Source organism: Hypanus sabinus, chromosome 13, assembly GCF_030144855.1.
Source record: "Hypanus sabinus isolate sHypSab1 chromosome 13, sHypSab1.hap1, whole genome shotgun sequence".
NCBI classification, from domain to species: domain Eukaryota; kingdom Metazoa; phylum Chordata; class Chondrichthyes; order Myliobatiformes; family Dasyatidae; genus Hypanus; species Hypanus sabinus.
In genome coordinates this window covers 93,702,997-93,725,095 of record NC_082718.1, presented here as the reverse complement: position 1 = coordinate 93,725,095, position 22,099 = coordinate 93,702,997, and the positions used below count along the sequence as shown (strand labels likewise).

At 42.9% G+C, this 22,099-nt stretch overlaps 2 protein-coding genes across 5 annotated transcripts in view; one reads left to right on the top strand and one right to left on the bottom strand.

Moving 5' to 3' along the window:
- The window catches only part of slc15a4 (solute carrier family 15 member 4), an 85,114-nt gene extending 65,967 nt beyond the window's left edge, over window positions 1-19,147 (bottom strand). For both annotated transcript variants that reach the window (XM_059988232.1, XM_059988233.1), the window contains exons 1-4: window positions 18,429-19,147; window positions 14,015-14,307; window positions 12,623-12,791; window positions 12,330-12,440 (exon numbers count right to left, since the gene is read on the bottom strand). In XM_059988232.1, coding sequence (XP_059844215.1) covers window positions 12,330-12,440; window positions 12,623-12,791; window positions 14,015-14,307; window positions 18,429-18,977 — 1,122 coding nt within the window. In that variant the 5' untranslated portion in view covers window positions 18,978-19,147. The remainder of the gene's footprint in view (window positions 1-12,329; window positions 12,441-12,622; window positions 12,792-14,014; window positions 14,308-18,428) is intronic.
- Window positions 19,148-19,293: 146 nt separating this feature from the next.
- glt1d1 (glycosyltransferase 1 domain containing 1) overlaps window positions 19,294-22,099 on the top strand; it is a 72,138-nt gene continuing 69,332 nt past the window's right edge. For all 3 annotated transcript variants that reach the window (XR_009515438.1, XM_059988230.1, XM_059988231.1), the window contains exon 1: window positions 19,294-19,554. Coding sequence is in view for 2 of the 3 variants with exons in the window: in XM_059988230.1 (XP_059844213.1) it covers window positions 19,487-19,554 (68 nt within the window). In the remaining variant the exon portion in view is untranslated. The remainder of the gene's footprint in view (window positions 19,555-22,099) is intronic.

Sequence of the window (22,099 nt, the reverse complement as noted above, 5' to 3'; positions counted from 1 at the left end):
GTTACATGCTGACTTCAGCTCTTTGCGAGAATGTGACCCGTTCTCGGTGTTTCAGGTCTAGCTGTAGGTCGGCACGCTAAGGGTTTGGCCTGAGTGTCCAGCTCGTATTTGGAAACCTAAAATCTCGGGGCTCTGGAAAAGGGCAGATCGAGGGTTGGTGTCATGGCAGGAGACCTGTGTGTCGTCGGGGGAGCCGGAAATTCTACTGTTGCTGTGTGCCCGAAGACCTGGAATCTTTGTGATCTTCAGGCAGAGATCACGGAAAAAGTGACATAATGGACTTTTTAACATCATAAACCAGCAAGCTGTTTGTTATGTCTCCCCACTCACTGGGAAAATGGACACACCTCCCTCTCTCTTATTATGGAGAGAGAGCCCATGGTATGTTGAATGCTGGATGGAAGTCTTTGGGGTAACTGCAAGCCTGTGTCTTTGCTATTGCTTTGCTCATGCTTGAATGCTCAGGGGTGGTGCTTGTTTTCTCGTTGGGGAGGGGAAAACGGGGGATTGTTGCTCGCTGCCGCTTATGCATAAGAGGGGGGAGCTGGGGGGAGTCTTTGGGGTTCTCATGTTTAACTGTCGTTCATTCTTTGGGGCACTTCTCTGTTTTCGTAGATGTTTGCGAAGAAAAAGCATTTCAGGATGTACAGTAAATTGTATACATTTCTCTGACATTATCAGCCTGCGGTCATGGTACATATTGTTGTGCGCATGCGCCAGCCGTGCATGCAGCCTGTTACAGTCGCTCCGACTAGTTTTCTTACTTTTCTAACTTACGTTATTTGTTCTACTTTTTTCTTTCGCTCTAACACGCTGGTGGAGAGAGCTTTATTTTGTTTTTTAGCACTGGAAATATTTACTTTCGGACACGTCTCATTAGCAGAGCAGCAGTATGGTCGCATTGTTTATTCCAGGGAGCAGCTGATCGCGCTTAAGCCGGCCGGTTTAGCAAACAGAGTAGCGGATACCCCTGCTGAAATCTGGAGGAAAACACACAGAGGATGCAGAGGAGGATCAAAAAGGCGAGGGAAGAGGACCGGGTCGAGACAACAGAGACTTATGGAGAAGAGGAATTATAAGCCATGTCTTCCCTCTCTCACTATGAGCAACGTGAGATCGCTGGGTAATAAAATGGACGAGTTGACAGCGCTAGTCAGGAGTCAGAGTACTTTTCGGGAGAGCAGTGTCATGTGTTTTACTGGAATGTGGCTGCACGAGGACATACCCAACCAAAACGTTTCCATAGAGGGCTTTCAGACTATTCAGGCCGACTGGAATTGCACTGAGAGCGGTAAGCGTAACGGAGGGGGGCTTGCTGTTCTGGTTAACAATAGATGGTGCAATCCTGGTCATATTACGATCAAGGAACGTGTTTGTAGCCCGGATATTGAACTTTTTGCTGTTAGACTCCGGCCATATTATTTGCCAAGGGAAATCTCACATGCAATTGTGGTTGTTGTGTACATCCCTCCCTCTGCCAACCCAACATCGGCGTGTAAGATCATTCACACCGTCATAGCCAGACTACAAACCCAGCATCCGAGTGCCCTCATTACCATCTCGGGTGACTTCAACCATGTTACCGTGGCTAGGACACTGCCCAACTTCACACAGTATGTGACCTGAACAACCAGAGGGGAGAGGACCCTGGACTTGATGTATGCTAACGTTAAGGATGCATACAGCTCCTCTCCCCTCCCCCCACTGGGAAGGTCAGATCACAACCTGGTGCATCTCAAACCCTGCTACGTGCCTCTGGTGAAGAGTAAACCTGCAGCCTCGAGGACAGTGAGGAAATGGTCAGGGGAGGCTTATGAAGCACTCCAGGATTGTTTTGAGGCAACAGACTGGTAGGCCCTCTGTGAGCCACATGGAGAGGACATCAATGGGCTCACAGAGTGCATCACTGGTTACATCAACAGTGTGGACTGCAATGTTCCAGCAAGAACTGTCCTTTGATATTCAAATAACAAGCCATGGATAACAAAGGACATTAAGGACATCCTGAATGCTAAAAAGAGGGCGTTTAGAGATGGAAATAGGGAGGAGCTGAGGACAACACAGAGGGACCTGAAAGCCAAGATCAGGGAGGCTAACGACAGGTATAGGAGAAAACTTGAGTAGAAACTCCAGCAAAACAACATGAGAGAGGTCTGGAGTGGGATGAAGACCATCACTGGGTTCCGGCAAACTGGCAACAGAGGAGATGAAGGCCATGTGGACAGGGCCAATGAACTTAACCTGTTCTTCAACAGATTTGACACAGTGGCCCCTGCCCATCCCCCACATGATTCATCTGTTGTCGGCCCCCAACCAATACATACTCCATTCTCCCCTCCTACCCCTCCTCACAGCCTGCTCTAGTGACTACACCCCTCCTCCCTCACCTGAAACCACCACGGTCGGCTTCATAGCTGAACAGGTGAGAAGACAGCTGAAACGTCTCCACCAAGCAAGGCTGCAGGCCCGGATGGTGTCAGCCCCAAGGTGCTCAAAGCCTGTGGCCCCAGCTATGTGGAGTACTTCACCGTGTCTTCAACCTGAGCCCGAGTCTCCAGAGGGTTCCTGTGATGTGGAAGACGTCCTGCCTAGTTCCTGTACCGAAGATGCTGCGCCCCAGTGGCTCCAATGACTACAGACCGGTGACATTGACCTCCCACATCATGAAGATCCTGGAGAGACTTGTTCTAGAGCAGCTCCGGCCTATGGTTAGTCCACACTTAGAACCCCTCCAGTTCACCTACCAGCCCTGACTAGGAGTGGAGGATGCCATTATCTACCTGCTGAACTGTGTCTATGCCCACCTGGACAAGCCGGCAAGCACTGTGAGGGTCATAATTTTTGAGTTCTCCAGTGCGTTCAACACCATCCGCCCTGCTCTGCTGGGTGAGAAGCTGACAGTGATGCAGGTAGATGTTTCCCTGGTGTCATGGATTATTGATTACCTGACTGGCAGACCACAGAACATGCACTTGCAACACTGTGTGTCAGACAGAATGGTCAGCAGCACTGAGGCTCCACAGGGGACTGTCCTGTCTCCCTTTCCGTTCACCATCTACACCTCGGACTTCAACTACTGCACAAAGTCTTGCCATCTTCACAAGTTTTCTGATGACTCGGCCATAGTTGGATGCATCAGCGAGGGAGGTGAGGCTGAATACAGGGCTACGGTGGGAAACTTTGTCACATGGTGTGAGCAGAATCATCTGCAGCTTAATGTGAAAAAGACTAAGGAGCTGGTGGTGGACCTGAGGAGGGCTAAGGCACAGGTGACCCCTGTTTCCATCCAAGGGGTCAGTGTGGACATGGTGGAGGATTACAAATACCTGGGGATACGAAATGACAATAAACTGAACTGGTCAAAGAACACTGATGCTGTCTGCAAGAAGGGTCAGAGCCCTCTCTACTTCCTGAGGAGACTGAGGTCCTTTAACATCTGCCAGACGATGCTAAGGATGTCCTACAAGTCTGTGGTGGCCAGTGCTATTATGTTTGCTGTTGTGTGCTGGGGCAGCAGGCTGAGGGTAGCAGACACCACAAGAATCAACAAACTCATTCGTAAGGCCAGTGATGTTGTGGGGGTGGAAATGGACTCTCCTGATGGTGGTGTCTGAAAAGAGGATGCTGTCCAAGTTGCATGCCATCTTGGACAATGTCTCCCATTAACTCCTTAATGTACTGGTTAGGCACAGGAGTACATTCAGCCAGAGACTCATTCCACCGAGATGTAACACTGAGCGTCATAGGAAGTCATTCCTACCTCTGGCCATCAAACTTTACAACTCCTCCCTCGGAGTATCAGACACCCTGAGCCAATAGGCTGGTCCTGGACTTATTTCCACTTGGCATAATTTACTTATTATTATTTAATTATTTATGGTTTTATATTGCTATATTTCTACACTATTCTTGGTTGGTGCAACTGTAACGAAACCCAATTTCCCTCGAGGTCAATAAAGTATGTCTGTCTGTCTATTGATACCTATGACGTAGGTTGGAAAAGGGAGGAGGTCCTGAAAACGGACTACAGGGAGTTAGGAAGGAAGTTGAGAAGCAGGACCACAAAGGTAGTAATCTCAGGATTACTGCCTGTGCAATGTGACAGTGAATACAGGAATAGAGCGAGGTGGAAGATAAATGCATGGCTGAGAAATTGGAGCAGAGGACAGGGATTCAGATTTCTGGATCATTGGGACCACTTTTGGGGCAGACGTGACCTGTACAAAAAGGACTTGAATCTCAGGGAACCAATATCCTGGCAGGGAGGTTTGCTAGACTATTGGGGAGTCTAAACTAGAATTGCTGGGGGTGGGAACCAAACTGAAAAGACAAGCAGAGACGGTTAGCTCACAAATTAAGAATATTTTGAGACAGTGCGAGGAGGAGGATAGGCAGGGGATAGAGAAGGGACGCACTCAGACTGATAATTTGAGATGTGTCTATTTTAATGCAAGGAGTATTATGAAAAAAGCCAATGAGCTTAAAGCGTGGATCCGTACTTGGAGCTATGATGGTGTGGCCATTACAGAGACTTGGATGGCTCAGGGGCAGGAATGGTTACTTTGAGTGCCAGGCTTTAGATGTTTCAGAAAACACAGGGAGGGAGGCAAAAGAGGTGGGGCATGGCACTGTTAATCAGTGATAGCGTCACAGCTGCAGAAAAGGAGGAAGTCATGGAGGGATTGTCTACAGAGTCTCTGTGGGTGGAAGTTAGGAACAGGAAGGGGTCAATAACTCTACTGGGTGTTTTTTTCAAATAGACATCCCAATAGTAACTGATAGGGCGACAGATTCTGGAAAGAGTTGTCGTGGTGGGAAATATTAAATTTCCCAAATATTGACTGGAATCTTCCTAGAGTGAGGGGTTTAGATGGGGTGGAGTTTGTTAGGTGTGGTCAGGAAGGTTTCTTGACACAATATGTAGAAAAGCTTACAGGAGGTGTATTCTACAACTATCACATCTGGCTCAGCCAGCGACTTCCAGGAAAGTCTGGATGACGTCCATGAATAGAATGGTGACAGCGCAGAAAGACAGCAAACGAGGCAGCAAGGGTTAGCACCCTGAACTGCAGCTCCTTCGAGGGAGCACCTAAACAAGCTACGAAGATCCCTTCTGAAATATACCCTCAGTGGGAGGTGGAGAATGAGCATCCCAACCGGATGGACCTATTGGCAATGACTCAAGCAAACGGACAATTGACTATGAGCGCAGTCTGTATCGGCAGAAAGGTGTGCAAAAACCTGAGAGGTCTGAAGATCCACCAGACAAAGATGGCCTGCTTGGTGGGGGAAGAACAAGTGAAGCAATGCACAGGAGCAGTAGCTAGTACTACAAGTTCTGTGGTGCTAGCTACAGAACCTGGTCAGACAGAGGAGGAGCCAGGCCCGGAGTCACCCCAGAGTGCCCGGAACCTCCAAGCAACACAGGTTACCCCACTAAGCATAAAGTTGGAATGGTGTCAGGTGAAGTGGCCTGCGATATCTGGAGGCGATATCGAAAGGCAATGCTGCTAAATACACAGATCTTTTTGCAGAATGCTGGAGCAATGGCTGGAGAGCTCGCTGTGAGCCAGTTGAAGTTGGGTGCCAGAGCTTTGCTGGCCATTCATTACTGCGGACTTTTAAACTCCTTGGAGTAAAAAGACTGCAGTGCAGAAGAGCCACCGAGAGCATTCTGGAGGCTGCTGAAAAGGCCTCACGATGGCTGTGGATCCGTGGATTAGTGCACCACTTGGACACAAGTTCACAAGCTGGGGGCTAATCACCCCCGGCAGGGTCACCAGGGCAAGGGTGTCTGATGATTAAAGACCCGAAACATCCTACAACCCCGGGTTCATCACTTAAGATGTGTCCAAGTAGCACCAGAACTGGAGTGGTACTAACATTCTTGCAGGAAAGTTTGCTAGTGCTTCTCGGTGGGGGGGTTAAACTAACTTTGCAGGGGGCAAGGGATCCAGAATGCGAGAGAGGATAGCGAGATGAAGAATAAAGGATAGGTGGGGACTACACAGTTCCAGAATATTAAGTGAGTAGTAGAGAAAGGTGAGGTGGAACAAGTGATAAGGAGGACACATGTACAGAGGGATGGTCTGACGGAACATGGAGTTAAATGTGCAGAAAGAATAAGTAAATTTAGGAAGGACAACAAAATTCAAGGGGCGTATAGCCCGATGGGAGTTCGGGGAGCTGGGTTAAGCACAATAGGCAGCGATTTAAACAGAGACAGGAGAAATGGGCTAAAAATTCTATATCTGAATGCACGGTGTCAGAAATAAGGCGGATGAGCTTGAAGCTCAGGTGCAAATGGGTAACTGTGATGTTGTTGGGATAACGGAGACATGGCTGCAGGGAGATCAGACCTGGGAAATGATTGTACAAGGGTATACGTGCTATCGTAGGGACAGAAATGTGGGCAGAGGGGGTGGGGGTGACCCTGTTGGTGAGGAATGAGATTCAGTCCTTTGCAGGGGGGGGGGGGGGGAACATAGGATCAGGAGAAGTAGAGTCTGTGTGGATAGAACTGAGGAACAGTAAGGGCAAAAAGACCCTAATGGGTGTTGTCTACAGGCCACCAAACAGTAGCATGGATATTGGGTGCAAGTTGAATAGGGAGTTAACATTGGCATGTGGCAAAGAAAATGTCGCAGTAGTTATGGGGGATTTCAACATGCAGGTGAGCTGGGAGAATCAGGTTGGTGCTGGACCCCAGGATAGGGAGTTTGGAGAGTGCCTACGGGATGCATTCTTGGAACAGCTTGTACGAGAGCCGACCAGGGACAAGGCTATTCTGGACTTAGTGTTGTGTAATGAACAGGATTTGATAAGCGATCTTGAAGTAAAGGAGCCATTAGGAGGTAGTGACCATAATATGGTAAGTTTTTATCTGCAATTTGAGAAGCATAAGGGCAGATCAGAGCTGTCAGTATTGCAGTTGAACAAAGGAGACTATGGAGCCATGAGGGAGGAGCTGGCCAAAGTTAACTGGATGGATATCCTAGCAGAAAAGACAGTGGAACAGCAATGGCAGGTATTCTTGGGAATAATGCACAAGGTGCAAAATCAATTCATCCACCAAGGATTCAAAGGGGGGAAAGGGGCCACAGTGGTTGACAAAGGAAGTCAGAGATTGCATAGCATTAAAAAAAAGGAAGTATAACAGAGCTAAGGTGAGTGGGAGGACAGATGATTGGGAAGTTTTTAAGGAACAACAGAACTTAACTAAAAAGGCAATATGGGGAGAAAAAATGAGGTACGAACGCAAGCTAGCCAGGAATATAAAGGAGGATAGCAAAAGCTTTTTTTTAAAAAAAAAAGGTATGTGAAGAGAAAGAAGATAGTTAAGAACAATGTTGGGCCCTTGAAGAATGAATTGGGTGAAATTGTTATGGGAAACAGAGAAAAGGCAGAAGAACTTAATAAGTACTTTAGATCTGTCTTCACTAGGGAAGACACAAGCAATCTCCCAGATGTATGGATGGGCCAAGGACATAGGGTAACTGAGGAAATGAAACAGATTGACATTAGGAAGGAAACGGTGATGAGTAGACTGATGGGACTGAAGGCTGACAAATCCCCAGGTCCAGATGGTCTGCATCCTAGGGTACTAAAGGAGGTGGCTCTGGAAATTGCGGATGCATTGGTAATCATTTTCCAATGTTCCTTAGATTCAAGATCAGTTCCTGAGGATTGGAGAATGGCTAATGTTATCCCACTTTTTAAGAAAGGAGGGAGGGAGAAAACAGAGAACTATCGACCTGTCAGCCTGACATCGGTGGTGGGGAAGATGCTAGAGTCCATTATTAAGGATGAAATAGCGGCATATCTAGATAGCAGTGACAGGATTGGGCCAAGCCAGCATGGATTTACCAAGGGTAAATCATGCTTGACTAATCTGTTGGAGTTTTTCGAGGATGTAACCAGGAAGTTAAGACGGAGGAGATCCAGTGGATGTAGTGTACCTCGATTTTCAGAAGGCATTTGATAAGGTCCCACATCGAAGATTGGTGGGTAAAATCAAAGCTCAGGGCATCGGGGGGAAGGCATTGACATGGATAGAAAACTGGTTGACAGATAGAAAGCAAAGGGTAGCGGTGAATGGGTGTTTCTCGGAATGGCGGGTGGTGACTAGTGGGGTGCCACAGGGCTCGGTATTGGGACCACAGCTGTTTACCATTTACATTAACGATTTGGATGAAGGCATAGAAAATAACATCAGCAAATTTGCTGATGATACTAAGCTGGGTGGCAGTGTGACATGTGATGAGGGTGACTTGGATAGGCTGGGTGAACAGGCAGATACTTGGCAGATGGCGCTTAATGTGACTAAGTATGAGGTTATCCACTTTGGGAGTAAGAACAGGAAGGCAGATTATTATCTGAATGGTGTAGAGTTGGGTAAGGGAGAAATACAAAGAGATCTAGGAGTCCTTGTTCATCAGTCACTGAAGGAGCAAGTGCAGCAGGCAGTGAAGAAGGCTAATGGAATGTTGGCCTTTATTACAAAGGGAATTGAGTACAAGAGCAAGGAAATTGTCTTGCATTTGTACAGGGCCCTGGTGAGACCACACCTGGAGTATTGTGTACAGTTTTGGTCTCTAGGGTTAAGGAAGGACATCCTGGCTATAGAGGAAGTGCGGCATAGATTCACAAGGTTAATTCCTGGGATGTCTGGACTGTCTTATGCAGAGAGGTTAGAGAGACTGGGCTTGTACACGCTGGAATTGAGATTGAGAGGGGATCTGATTGAAACATATAAGATTATTAAGGGATTGGACAAGATAGAGGCAGGAAATATGTTCCAGCTGCTGGGAGAGTCCAGTACCAGAGGGCATGGTTTGAGAACAAGGAGTATGTCATTTAGGACAGAGTTAAGGAACAACTACTTCTCCCAGAGAGTTGTGGGGTCTGGAATGCACTGCCTCGGAAGGTAGTGGAGGCCAATTCTCTGGATGCTTTCAAGAAGGAGCTAGATAGGTATCTTATGGATAGGGGAATCAAAGGATATGGGGACAAGGCAGGAACCGGGTATTGATAGTAGATGATCAGCCATGATCTCAGAATGGCAGTGAAGGCTCGAAGTGCTGAATGGTCTACTTCTGCACCTATTGTCTATTATCAGAAGGTGTATTCTACAACTACAACTCCTTGATCTAGTATTGGGAAATGAACCTAGTCAGGTGTCAGATCTCTCAGTGGGAGAGCGATTTGGAGATAGTGATCACCAAATCACTATTCTATCTCCTTTACCATACCATTGGAGAGGGATAGGAACAGACAAGTTAGGAAAGTGTTTAATTGAAGCAAGGGGAAATATGAGGCTATCAGGCAGAAACTTGGAAGCATAAATTGGAAACAGATGTTCTCAGGGAAATGTACAGAAGAAATGTGACAATTTTCAGGGGACATTTGCGTGGAGTTCTGCATAGGTACGTTCCAATGAGACAGGGAAGTCACGGTAGGGTATAGGAACCGTGGTGTGCAAAAGCGGTTGTATGTCTAGTCAAAAAGAAATGAAAAGCTTATGAAAGGTTCAAAAAAACTGGGTAATGATAAAGATCTAGAAGATTATAAGGCTAGCAGAAAGGAACTTAAGAATGAAATTAGGAGAGCCAGAAGGAGCCATGAGAAGGCATTGGCGGACAGTATTAAGGCAGAGAGGTTAGAGAGACCCAAGGCATTCTTCAAGTATGTAAAGAGCAAAAGGATAAGACATGACAGAATAGGACCAATCAAGTGTGACAGTGGAAAAGTGCGTATGGAACCAGAGGGGATAGCAAAAATACTTAACGAATACTTTGCTTCAGTATTCACTACAGAAAAGGATCTTGGCGATTGTAGGGATGGCTTACAGTGGATTGAAAAGCTCGAGCATATAGATATTAAGAAAAAGGATGTGCTGGAGCTTTTGGAAAGCATCAAGTTGGATAAGTCATTGAGACCAGATGAGATGTACCCCAGGCTACAATGGGAGGCGAGGGAGGAAATTGCTGAGCCTCTGGCGATGATCTTTGCATCATCAATGGGGATGGGAGAGATTCCGGAGGATTGGAGGGTTGCGGATGTTGTTCCCTTATTCAAGAAAGGGGGTAGAGATAGACCAGTGAGTCTTTCTTCAGTTGTTGGTAAGTTGAAGATCCTGAGAGCCAGGATTTATGAACGTTTGGAGAGGCATAATATGATTAGGAATAGTCAGCATGGTTTTTGACAAAGGCAGGTCATGCCTTATGAGCCTAATTGAAATTTTTCAGGATGTGACTAAACACATTGATGAAAGTAGAGCAGTAGATGTAGTGTATATGGATTTCAGCAAGGCATTTGACAAGGTACCCCATGCAAGGCTTATTGAGAAAGTACAGAGTCATGGGATCCAAGGGGACATTGTTTTGTGGGCCCAGAATTGGCTTGCTCACAGAAAACAAAGAGTGGTTGGAGACAGGTCATATTCTGCATGGAGGTCGGTGACCAGTGGTGTGCCTCAGGGATCGGTTCTGGGACCCCTTCTCTTTGTGATTTTTATAAATGACCTGGATGAGGAAGTGGAGGGCTGTCAGAGGTTACAGCGGGACATCAATAGGATGCAAAACTGGGCTGAGAAGTGCTGGATGGAGTTCAACCTAGATAAATGAGGTGGTTCATTTTGTTAGGTCAAATATGATGACAGAATATAGCATTAATGGTAAGACTCTTGGCAGCGTGGAGGATCAGAGGGATCTTGGGATCCGAGTCCATAGGACACGTAAAGGTGCTAAGCAGGTTGACTCTGTGGTTAAGAAGGCATACAGTGCATTGGCCTTCATCAGTTGTGGGATTGAGTTTAGAAACAGAGAGGTAATGTTGCAGCTATATAGGACTCTGATCAGACCCCACTTTGACTACTATGCTCAATTCTGGTCGCCTCACTACAGGAAGGATGGGGAAGCCATAGAAAGGGTGTACAAGAGATTTACAAGGATGTTGTCTGGATTGGTGAGCATACTTTATGAGAATAGGTTGAGTGAACTCGGCCTTTTCTCCTTGAAGCGAGGGAGGATGAGAGGTGATGTGATAGGAGGTGTATAAGATGATGAGAGGCATTGATCATGTGAATAGTCAGAGGCTTTTTCCCCAGGGCTGAAATGACTAGCACTGGAGGACACAGTTCTAAGGTGCTTGTAAGTAGGTACAGAGGAGATGTCAGGAGTAAGTTTGTTTGTTTTTAAAAAAAAAAACTCAGAGTGGTGAGCATGTGGAATGGGCTGCCAGCAATGGTGGTGGAGGTGGATACAATAAGTTCTTTGAAGAGACTCCTGGATAGGTACATCGAGCTTAGAAAAATAGAGGGCTATGGGTCACCTTAGGCAATTTCTAAGGCAAGGACACGTTTGGCACAGCTTTGTGGGCTGAAGGGCCTGTATTGTGCTGTAGGTTTTCTATGTTTCTATTAAATTGGACCTTTAAAATGAAAACAAATGTATTTTCACAAACAGCTACATTCAAAGCTTCTCAAATCCAAATGCACTTACAAATAATATTATGGCAACATGGATGACATCAGCTTAACATTTAGCTTTGCACTTTCGATTTAGTAAAATGTACAATTGTTTTTCACAAAGACTACTGAGGAAGTATACAATAGTTCCATCCAGGGGAAGGGGAAGAGAAAGTAGCAATAGTACTTCTACATAACCTGCATTTTACTTAAGTGAAACTAGTGTAAACTGAATTCTCATGAAAGATTAGAATAAATTCACAATGCTTTTGTGGCTTCACGATAGGTTTTCAAGAAATGAAAGACAGGAGAAATTAAAATAATCTCTCCATTCATATCATACTTTGCAGAAAGTCAGAGTTTTCATAAATAATTCCTTTAAACTCAACTAAATGGGAAGCAATTTTGATCTCAATTATTCACAAACGCTACATGTTCTGAAGGCACAATCACTGTGAAACAAATTCCAACTTATTCCATGGACCCACTTCTTTCAAAGTTTATGTTTGTGGAAGCACAATGAGCACAGAACATTAAAACTTGAGTTGTTAAAGATGTAACATATGAAACAGCACAAATGACCTTTTATACATCATACGCATTACCATTAAGTTTTAAATGTATATCAAGGGTTGAATTTAAAAATTCAACTGGACTACAAAATTATTTTGTTAAGCAAGGTGGCTAATCCCCTACATTAAGCATTGAGTTTCTTAAATCATCACCTGTTTGAACAATGCAAGGAAGTAGTTATTTCAATTGGATACTCAGCAAAACACTCTTAAGAAACCGTGAATTTCCCTCCAACTCCTTTCATATTCTTTCAAACAGTATTAGACAAGTAGTGCAAATGGTATCTTACCATATGATGTTTGCAGCTTGCAAATGAATTGATAATGTTGCTGCTATTATACTCAGCAGAAAATGTTGGAATCCGAAGGTGCAAGCTCTGTAGAACATATGTAGTTTGCATCTAAAAATACAAATAAAATTTAAAATAGATACAGTGTCATCCAGCAAATACAGAAGCTATTAAAAGCATTTATTACTTATTTGCATTTAATACAAAAGACTGCTCACTATTTCTGCATAATTTAACTTCAAAACAAATAAAGGATCCAGTATTTTGTACATAAATAACATACGACATCAAACCTGAAAGTAAACCATCCAGTAAGGAATGAGTGCTAAGAACACTGGGATTATTTTGACAAAGGTCTTCACATCCTCCACTTTGTTATCTTGAAATTCACCACCATATACAATCTTGGCCAGATCCAGACAACCTGGTTTAACAGTTGATGGGTAGATCCCGTTGTTCTGGCTGTAAGTAAAATGATTCACAATTCATTTATTTTTTAAAAATTATAAATAAAACATGCTAATCTTTAGATAATGTTAAATAAGGGGCAATCTTCTGAAATCATAGAAAATGCTTCAAAAACACTTTTCAGAAATACTAGTCGCTCCATACTACATTATATACCACCGCAAACTCAAGACAAGATCACAATCCTAAAAAAAACTCCATTAACTTGTTTATGAAAAATATTAGAACTAAACTGCAAGTTCTTCAAAACTGTCAGGATCTCCTTTACGCTATTTGCTTAACAGTTGCAACATGAAAAGATAGAATTTGAAAGCTTTATACCATTATCCAAATAGAGTAATACAAATAGAATTCCTGAAACCTGCACAAAATTATCCTTCTAAGAAGCACTGCACTTCCAAATACAATAATTGTTAATCAAAAAATGCTACATTAACTGCAATCTTCACAACTATAATTAACAAAATTGCATATGCAAAAGTTTAGCCTTATGAGACATCCCAAATAGCAATCTAATAATTTTTTTAAAACTGCAAGTTAAAAATAGTAAAACAATTCAATCATCTGTGACTCCTGTACTGAGGGTGGGGGTTGCACTTGCTAGATAACAGTCCATACCATGAAGCCACTATCTGCATATTCACTGAGAGAATTCAAGTTATTTATTGATTTATTCCCATTCTACACACATTCACACACATACTGTATGAGTGCAAATTTTTTGTAGTAATTTGGGAATTACTATAAAGGCAAATGTCTGCTACCCATAAAACAGTCATATGGGATTCAACTAAAACAAAACTGATTCCGCTATTACCACTATCAAGGTTTGCTCTAAGGTGTGTGCATGCCTACATCTTTCGCAACTAGAGTACAAAGGAAATTAAGCTGCACACAAAAGGTTGTCGCCCTCTATCTCGTCAGCACGTTAAGTATAGTTTATGATCGTACACAATCACATTTCCTTTTCCAGTTTCCGAGGTGGACGGTACTGACAAAGCGAAGTTTGCAAATACTTGTCTGCAGATTTTAGACCTGGCTTATTGATGCTGTTTTTATTGAAGAAACTATTCAGTATGTACATGTTGTCATTACTGAACAAAAAGTTGCCCAGCCCATGATTTTTGCGCACACTGGTCATTACAAATTTGAGGGAACACTGACCACTGTATCTTTAATAGATAAGAATAGGCAAAAAAAAAGCAAATAACTTTTACCTGCTATTTTCTTCATTATTCAGCTTTCTTGAAAAGCATGAGTAAAAAAGAATTTTAAATAAGTCTGTAAAGGAGCTACCATCCGGTGGCTTTGAGACAAAAACTGATTTGCCAAATACAAAAACCAAGAAAGAGATACCCATGCAAACAGTCGGTATGATGTATCCAAGGAGAAAGCTACAATTCTGTTGAATATATGAAATGCCAGCCAGTGAGACGATAGCACCCAGATTAATTGACCAATAGAACCAGTTGAAAAATCGACGTGTGGCCTCAGAGCCTCTATCTTTCACCTAAAACAGGAAAAAAAAGATTTAGATATACTATCTTCCCAAACTCCATTCAGTCACGTAATTTAGTCACAAAATAATTGACATACGATCTTTCATCTGTCAATGTAAGAAAATGCATAAAATTATATTAGAATCAGATGAATATATGACACAGTTGCCTTATTGAAATACAATCTTGACTTCCTTAAACTTAATGGCTTAACATTCATTGTAACTGCACTGTACTGGAGTCAGAAACTAATCTTTATTAGAGTTAAAGACATATGGGTAATCCAGGCTGGGAGTACCATACTGATTTAAATTGAATGCTGCATCATCATTTTCAATGACACAATAAAATTAACTGTTCTCTCTCTTTTAGGACAGATCCAAGATATTGAATGGTAATATTCAAACTTGTAAATCAAATGAGCTGTTTGTCAATTTTATTACATTTACAATGCACATGCAAACTTGATGTTTCTTGTATCACAGCAGTGACTATCCTCCAAAAGCTATTTCATCAACTATAAAGAATTTTAATGCCTCTAGAAAAACAAAACGCAAATCAAATGTCGTTCTCCAAGGCATTTGAAAGTATATTCATTGTTATATCTACAAGGAAACCATGGAGTGCAAAATGGCAATCAAGTAGCGAGTAATGGCTCGGTCCCCCCACCCCTCAGAACAGAGTAACATAATGCATGTGAAAGAGAACAAGTATGGGGAAAAAAAGGGAAAAAACTTTTGCCAATGGGAAACAGGAGTTCCACTTTGCTCAAATTGTGACAGGAAGACCAAGATATCCCAGACCAGAAGAGTGTTCCACGTAAATGACTAGAACATTATTTTCTCCCTCCACCAGAGCAAAAAAAAAAGAAAATTCAAACAATATTTTAGAGTTTACTTATTTATTTCCTATTCTTTTCACTTAAAACTATATCAATTAACAAAAAAGAACTTAGTACCCAACAATGACATCCAAGTATTGAAGCCAATTAAACATTTTAAAATGTTTTCAGATATTTCAAAGTAGAAAATAAACGTGATGAAATCTCATCAGAGAACAAGTTTGGAAATAATCAGATATTCTATGTTTTGTAATTTAAACTTGGGAACAAAAAAAAAATCACACTTGTGTTATGCTCTCAGAGAGCCACAAGAATATTTACATCCACTAACATAGCAGTTACCTGATATCTCATCTAGAGTATTTCAGTGCCAACTGTGAAGCACTCCTTCAATTATAGAAGTAGTAATCTAAATTATGTACTCAAATCTTTAGAGTGCAACCTCTTGACTCTTAACCATGCTACTATTTGAGTAGTGTCTGAAACACAGAGAGCAAGGCCACAGAATATCAAGAGGTACAACACCAGAATCAAATGCCTTGACAGCAATATGGCAAATAGTAAAGATACCCTTGGACACAGTTACATAGAATACAAGAGGACCAGGAGGCTCAAGACCCTAAAGCTTCACTCCTAGCTAGTGAATCATGTTGTATGCACATGATTAGTTCTGAGCACTAAATGAATCACCCATGGATTCTCAGATTCAGCAGAAAGTTATTCACTATTAAGTCCTTCAGCTACCTTGGAGAGAGAGAGGGGGGCCTTTTCAGATTATCTCTACAGTCCACACACTATCCTATCGTACAAAGACAGAAAACAACCTGAACAACATATGGAAAAATCATCACCGGGAAATCAACTGAAGACAAGAGGCAATATTACTAATAATTTCAGACATCACCATCTCTTTGTCTTTAGTAAAATGCACATGGTCTCATTACTAAAACACACCTTCGGTTCCTCCAAAGTCCTGGTTGCTATGGGGATCATCTTCAGATCAAACCTGTTTTCCCTTTCTCATATTCATTTAAGGGACTTGTATTCCTGAGTCAAAACCCAGTACCTCTTTTGCAGCTGCTTGCTAATTCAGTTACTCTAAATACTATCTTTCTTGAAACAGTAAGAATTCACTATTTAATCAGTTACTTAATCCTCACTGATTCGCTCTGTTATCATACTTCACCAGGTTCTGCTTTAAAAAAATCAAGATTAATACAAACAATTCATCCAGCTGTGTTTATTCTAAAATACACAATATAGATAAATGCATTTGCAGTATAGTAAACTGAGGTTTTTCTTATTTCACAAGCAAATCCATTTTACTGCCCTGCATTGAAAGTTCAATACATGATAAAAAAAAAGTTGATCACATGATGAGGTTTGACATATGACAGTCACAAGACCACAGAATTTCAAACTATTGCACATATTGGCAATCTGAAATCAAAACAGAACATGCTAAAAATAATCAGGCAAGGAAGCATTTGTAGACAGTATCTCTGAAATCAAACATTTCAGATCCTTTGTCAGAACAATTGTTTCCAAAAGTTGGAAAACACAAACTTGGGCTCTGAACTACTTGTACCACCGCAAACTCTAGTGCTAATATTAGATTGAAAGCAGCTCCTTAGATGCTAAATGAAAAAGAGATTACTCGTAACACACAGCAGCTAGCCAACAACTGTTGAAAGAGAAATAATCTATTGTCAGGACTATGCAAGAGAGAACACGTTAACTTTTAACTTGCAAAAAATGGGACAAGGAAAGAAGGATAGGAAAAAGGAAATACATTCCATAGGGCAAGTCCAAGTAAGCTTTGTACAGTACATCAAACATGAGAAAATTAGCAGATACTGGTAATCCAAAGCAACACACACAAACTGCTGGAGGAACTCAGTAGGCCAGGTAGCATCTATGGAAAAGACATTTGACATTTCAGGCTAAGACCCTTCATCAAGACTGAAGGTTTAAACGTGTTCAGGGTAGGCAAACCTCGAAGAGACTTTTCAGTATTAGTACTAGTGATAGCAGTGTTACAAACATGAGAAAATCTGCAGATGCTGAAAATCCAAAGCAACACACACACACAAAATACTGGAGGAACTCAGTAGGCCAGGCAGCATCTATGGAAAAGAGACATGCTGAAGGGTCGCGATGGAGATTTTTTAAAGTTTGGCCTACTTATAGAATTACTTTATACCTGTTGATGTTGACTAAATTTATATAATTTGGTATATTTGATTACATGTTATCGGTTTGTCTTTACTTATGATTTTTAATTTTGTTTTCTATTTTTATAACTAAATCGATATCTTCACAATCTACATAAAGCACTTTGAGCCTGCATCTTAAGTGTATGAAATGTGCAGCATAAAGTTGTTACTAAAATGTAATCTTAATACCTGTCATGTTATTCTGGTGTCACAACATTATATAGCTGTCTATAATGGTGTCTATAAGGAAAGTTTGAGGAACCTGATTGGGTGAAGTAATGTATAGAATTACATCATAACTGGTTGGCTTTTTTTTAAAATGGTAATTTAAAGATGCATTTAAACATCATTTATAAAATATATTTAGTAATGTTCCTGGAAAGGAGTAATCAAACCATGAACTCGAAATGAAGTGGCTGTGCATAATACTTGTTACCCAAATCATTGCCTACAATTCAAATTGCAGTATCAGCCTGATAGGTCAGCACATTTAAGGATGTTATAACACACTAATGTTCTTATTTTCTTACTAAGTGCAACCTTCACGAAAAACTGTCTGTAAACTATGGGCTATAAAACTCACATGTCTATGTATATCAAGTTTAGCATGTGACACCACAAGATTCCACGCTGCCCTTACTTTGAACCAATATAAAAAGCATTGCCAAATGGGGGAGGGAGAACTACATTCCAGTTGATTTACAAAGTCAAAAACTTTTCTGATGAAGGGACTGTGATCTGAAAAATTAATTCTTATTTTCCTCCTCTATATATTTGCTACCTGATATATGTGCACTGATAGCTTTTTCAACCTTTTGTTATTAATATTCAAGTTTATTGCTCATGACGGAATAACTTTCTTAAATAACTAAGTGATGCTGATGGGGAAACTACTCCAAAACTTGCTACTAGCAAAGAGTTAGAAAGAACTTGTTATAGTTTTAATTTGACACTTGCACAACGGCGACGTGGTTTTTTTTAAACGTGTAACAATGCAGAAATGAAAACGATACCATCATTTCGCACTCCTGCTGGAGTAATTTTATTCGAAAACTTTCAGACAAGTACACTGTACCTGATCTGCTCCAAATGGAGTTATATTTGCCTTCACAGATCCCACACCAAGTGCGACTAAGACCAGCCCCACGTAGATAGCCGGTCGGCAGTAACTATCACGGTGAAAAATGCAAGCACTGGAGCTGTTATTGATGCACTTGGGGTCCAAGATGGGATAGTACTCCATTTCTCCACAAAGGTAACGTTGAGTTCGATCACATGAAATAAAAGGGAACAACATCATTCCAATCAGGTAGAGGAGCATGCTCAGGAGGATGGTGGGGAACCTTCCCAGCCAGGCATCCGCCAGCCACCCTCCGAAAGGGGACACGAAGTAACTGATGCCCATGAAGATCAGCAGAGTCTGACTCGACTGGGCCCCTAGCCAGTTGTAGGGCTCGCTGTTGAGGAAAAGCACCAGGCCACTTGTGATACCGTAAAATGCCATTCGCTCCAAGCACTCCGTCACCAGCACGGCACCGCAGGCCAGCCGCCGGCCGTGGAAGGCAGAAACCGTCCGTCTCTCCGGGAGCAGCGGAGTCCTCTCCTCAGTCTGGCTTTCCATCATTTTGTTCAAAAAAAACTTTCTCTCCCTACTCCTTCAGGGGGAAAGGTAGCCCGATCTTCCCGAGCAGAAAGCGCTGAGTAACTGAGCGAGTTAAAGATAGATCCTCATCCCTCCAAGCCACCTCCCTTTAACCCAAACCCGCCTGACCGGCGGTCCAGGCCTGGCCTCATGCCCCCTGACCTCGGCAACCGTAACCAAGGCCCGCCTTCGCACCGCGCCCATTGGCCGGAGCCCGCGGAACGGGTGGAGGAAGACTGACACGCCCCTGCAACCGTACGTAATGCAGTTTGCCATTGGTCAAGCCGGCTGCCAATCTAGTTGCCGGCCGGGATCGCTGGTTCCTCCCGGGCGGTAGTTGGGGCTGTTCTGGGGGTCCCCCTCACCCCCAAGTTTGTTCATTGACAAGGCTGGCGCCTCCCCCCAGACGACAGCTGCGGGAGCCTGCTGACCGCTAATGGTGTTTTAAAGTGAGAGGGGGCTGGCTGTCTGCCTCCTCCCAACAGCCTGCAATGAAGTTGCTCTTTCTCGCCAGCCTGAGTCCCCGGACTGGCAACATGACGACGGCTCGGAGGATCTGGTGAGTGTGGGCGATGCGCTCCGGGCTGCCCGACACAGCTCCAAGGTGGAACCATTGGGCCAGTCCTTCAACGTTGGCTGGTGTCCTCTGGGACAGAATTCACCTTAGTCTGACTTCCTTTCGCCTTTCTTCACACCAGTAACCTCATCATAGATGAATTCAAAGTTCAAACTAAATTTTATGATCAAAGTATAAATATGTCACCATATACACCCTGAGATCCGTTTTTTTTTGTGGACGTACTACGCAAATCTACAGAATAATAACTATAAATATATATAATTCATAAATATAGAGAAAAATACAACGAAAGAAAACGTGCCGATTCAATTAGCACATGGTATATTGTACAGTTTCCGAGATTTTTTTTCACTTCTCTCTCCCTCATTAAACTCCGTCTGTTTGCATCATTTCCAAACACATAAGCAGTGACTTGTTAGTCTTGTACGTGTCTCAGCTGGCATCACTGCCTTATTCTGTCATTAAGTTTTTCTTCGTCTCTACTGTGCCACAGATACTCACTTTCTTCCCTTCTTCCTATTTGCAATTTAAAATGTGTTTGGTTTCTAATTTCGTAGTTACGATGAATGTTCATCGGGCTGAGGTGTTAATTTGAATTTCGCACAAAATGCTGGAAGAACTCAGCAGTTCAGGCTGCATCTATGCAGAGGAATAAACAGTCAGCATTTCAGGCCCAGGACCTTGATTAGGATTCTTATAGCAGCCTGAGATCAGATGTGGGGGATATGGAGGAACTGAGAACTTTTACAAGCGACATGGTGAGAAGAGATATAGTCAACATAGCTGTAAAAGTCAGTGGATTTATAAAGGATAATGGTAGACAGTCTGTAGGGAGAGAGGTGTCAGAAATAAATTAAGTAAATTTGAGGGCAGGGTGGAAGTTGGAGGCAAAATTGATGAGCTCAGCATGGGAAACAGCACAGAAGGAGTTGGGAACGGATACCAGAGAAGGTTTGGACTGTGCCATGTTGCTGATGAAAAGGCAGGCATCACTGGGGCCCATAGCTCCATCTTGGGTTTAGAGAAAGTGGGAGGAGCCAGAAGAGAAATTGTTGAGTGTGAGGACCAGCTCCACTAGACAGGAGGGTGGTGGTGGAGGGGAGCTTGTGAGGTCTGTTGTCTAGAAAAAAAGGTGGGGAGATTTAAAGCCCTCTTGATAGGAGACAGAAGCACATAGAGACTCGACACCCATTGTGAAAATGAGGGAAACAGTGCCAGGGAACAAAAAGTGGTTGAAAAGATTGAGAGAGTGTGAAGTGCCCTGGCTGTAATCTGGAAGGGAGTGAACAAAGGGGGGTAAAATGGTATTGAGGTATACAGATATGAGTTCAGTGGGGCTGAAACAATGGGCCTACATGGACAGTCAGGCTTGTGGGTGGGTAGAAACGAGCAGTGTGGGGTAAGAGAACTTTGAATTTGGTGGCAGTGGATGGGAGATATCCAGAGATGATGAGGTTGGCGATGGTGCGGGGAACAATGGTCTGATGCTTCTGAGTGGGAGTCTTTTTCAAGGGGTAAGTAAGAGGAGGGATCTGAGAGTTGCCACCAGGACTCAGTCTGATAGAGGCCAGTCCGCCAGACTACAATAGCACCCCACGTGGGCTTTAATGATGGGGTTGAGATTGGTCTGGAGAAAGTGAAGGGCAGAACGTTCAGAGGGCGTGGAATTTAAATAGGAAGGAGGATCAATTGGCGGAGCAGACTCAATGTGCTGAATGGCTTAATTCTGCTCCTCAGTCTTATGACAGCCTTCTAAGTAAAAAATTTCAAAGATTCCCCATCCACTGTATGAAGAAACACTTCCTCATTTCATTTCTATGAACTCCCTTCCCCACCCCCTTGTTCCGAGACTGTGATCCCTGGTTCAGGGAAAACATGCTGCATCTAGCCTGTTAAGTTCAATGAGGCTTCTTCTGATCTAACAAATTCTAGGGAAAACAAAATTAAACTACTCGGCCATTTCTGATTATGCAGTCTGCTGTCTGGAATGGGTCAAAGTTGAGCTTATTATCATATGCACAAGTTTGTGTCTTCAGTGGTGCAATAAAAAGCTTACTTGCAGCGGCATCACAGGTGTATAGCATCATAAAAGCAGCATTCATGGGAAAATCATAAACTGCACATAAATTATACACAATTTTATTACAAGAAAGACCACAGGAAAAAAAGTCCATTTTAGTAGTCAAAATGTTACTAAACTATATTGGTTAGAACTTTGCTGGTTGGTTCAAGAACCAAATTATTGTAGGGAAGTAGCTATTCTTGAAACTGGTGGTGTGGAACTTAAAAAAAAAACTTCCGTACCTCCTGCTGACAGTAGCTGGAAATAACCACCTACAACTTATCCAACAGTAGTGTTGTTGGTGAATGTGAAGATGGCATTGGAGTCGAGTAGAGGATGTTCATTGCCCTTCTTCTAAGGCAAATGTATCCTTTCTAAATAAGGAGACCAAAACTATAGAAAAGTGCAGTGTCACTGAGGCCCTATTGATGTCTCCATTAAGACTTCTTTACTCCTGTACTT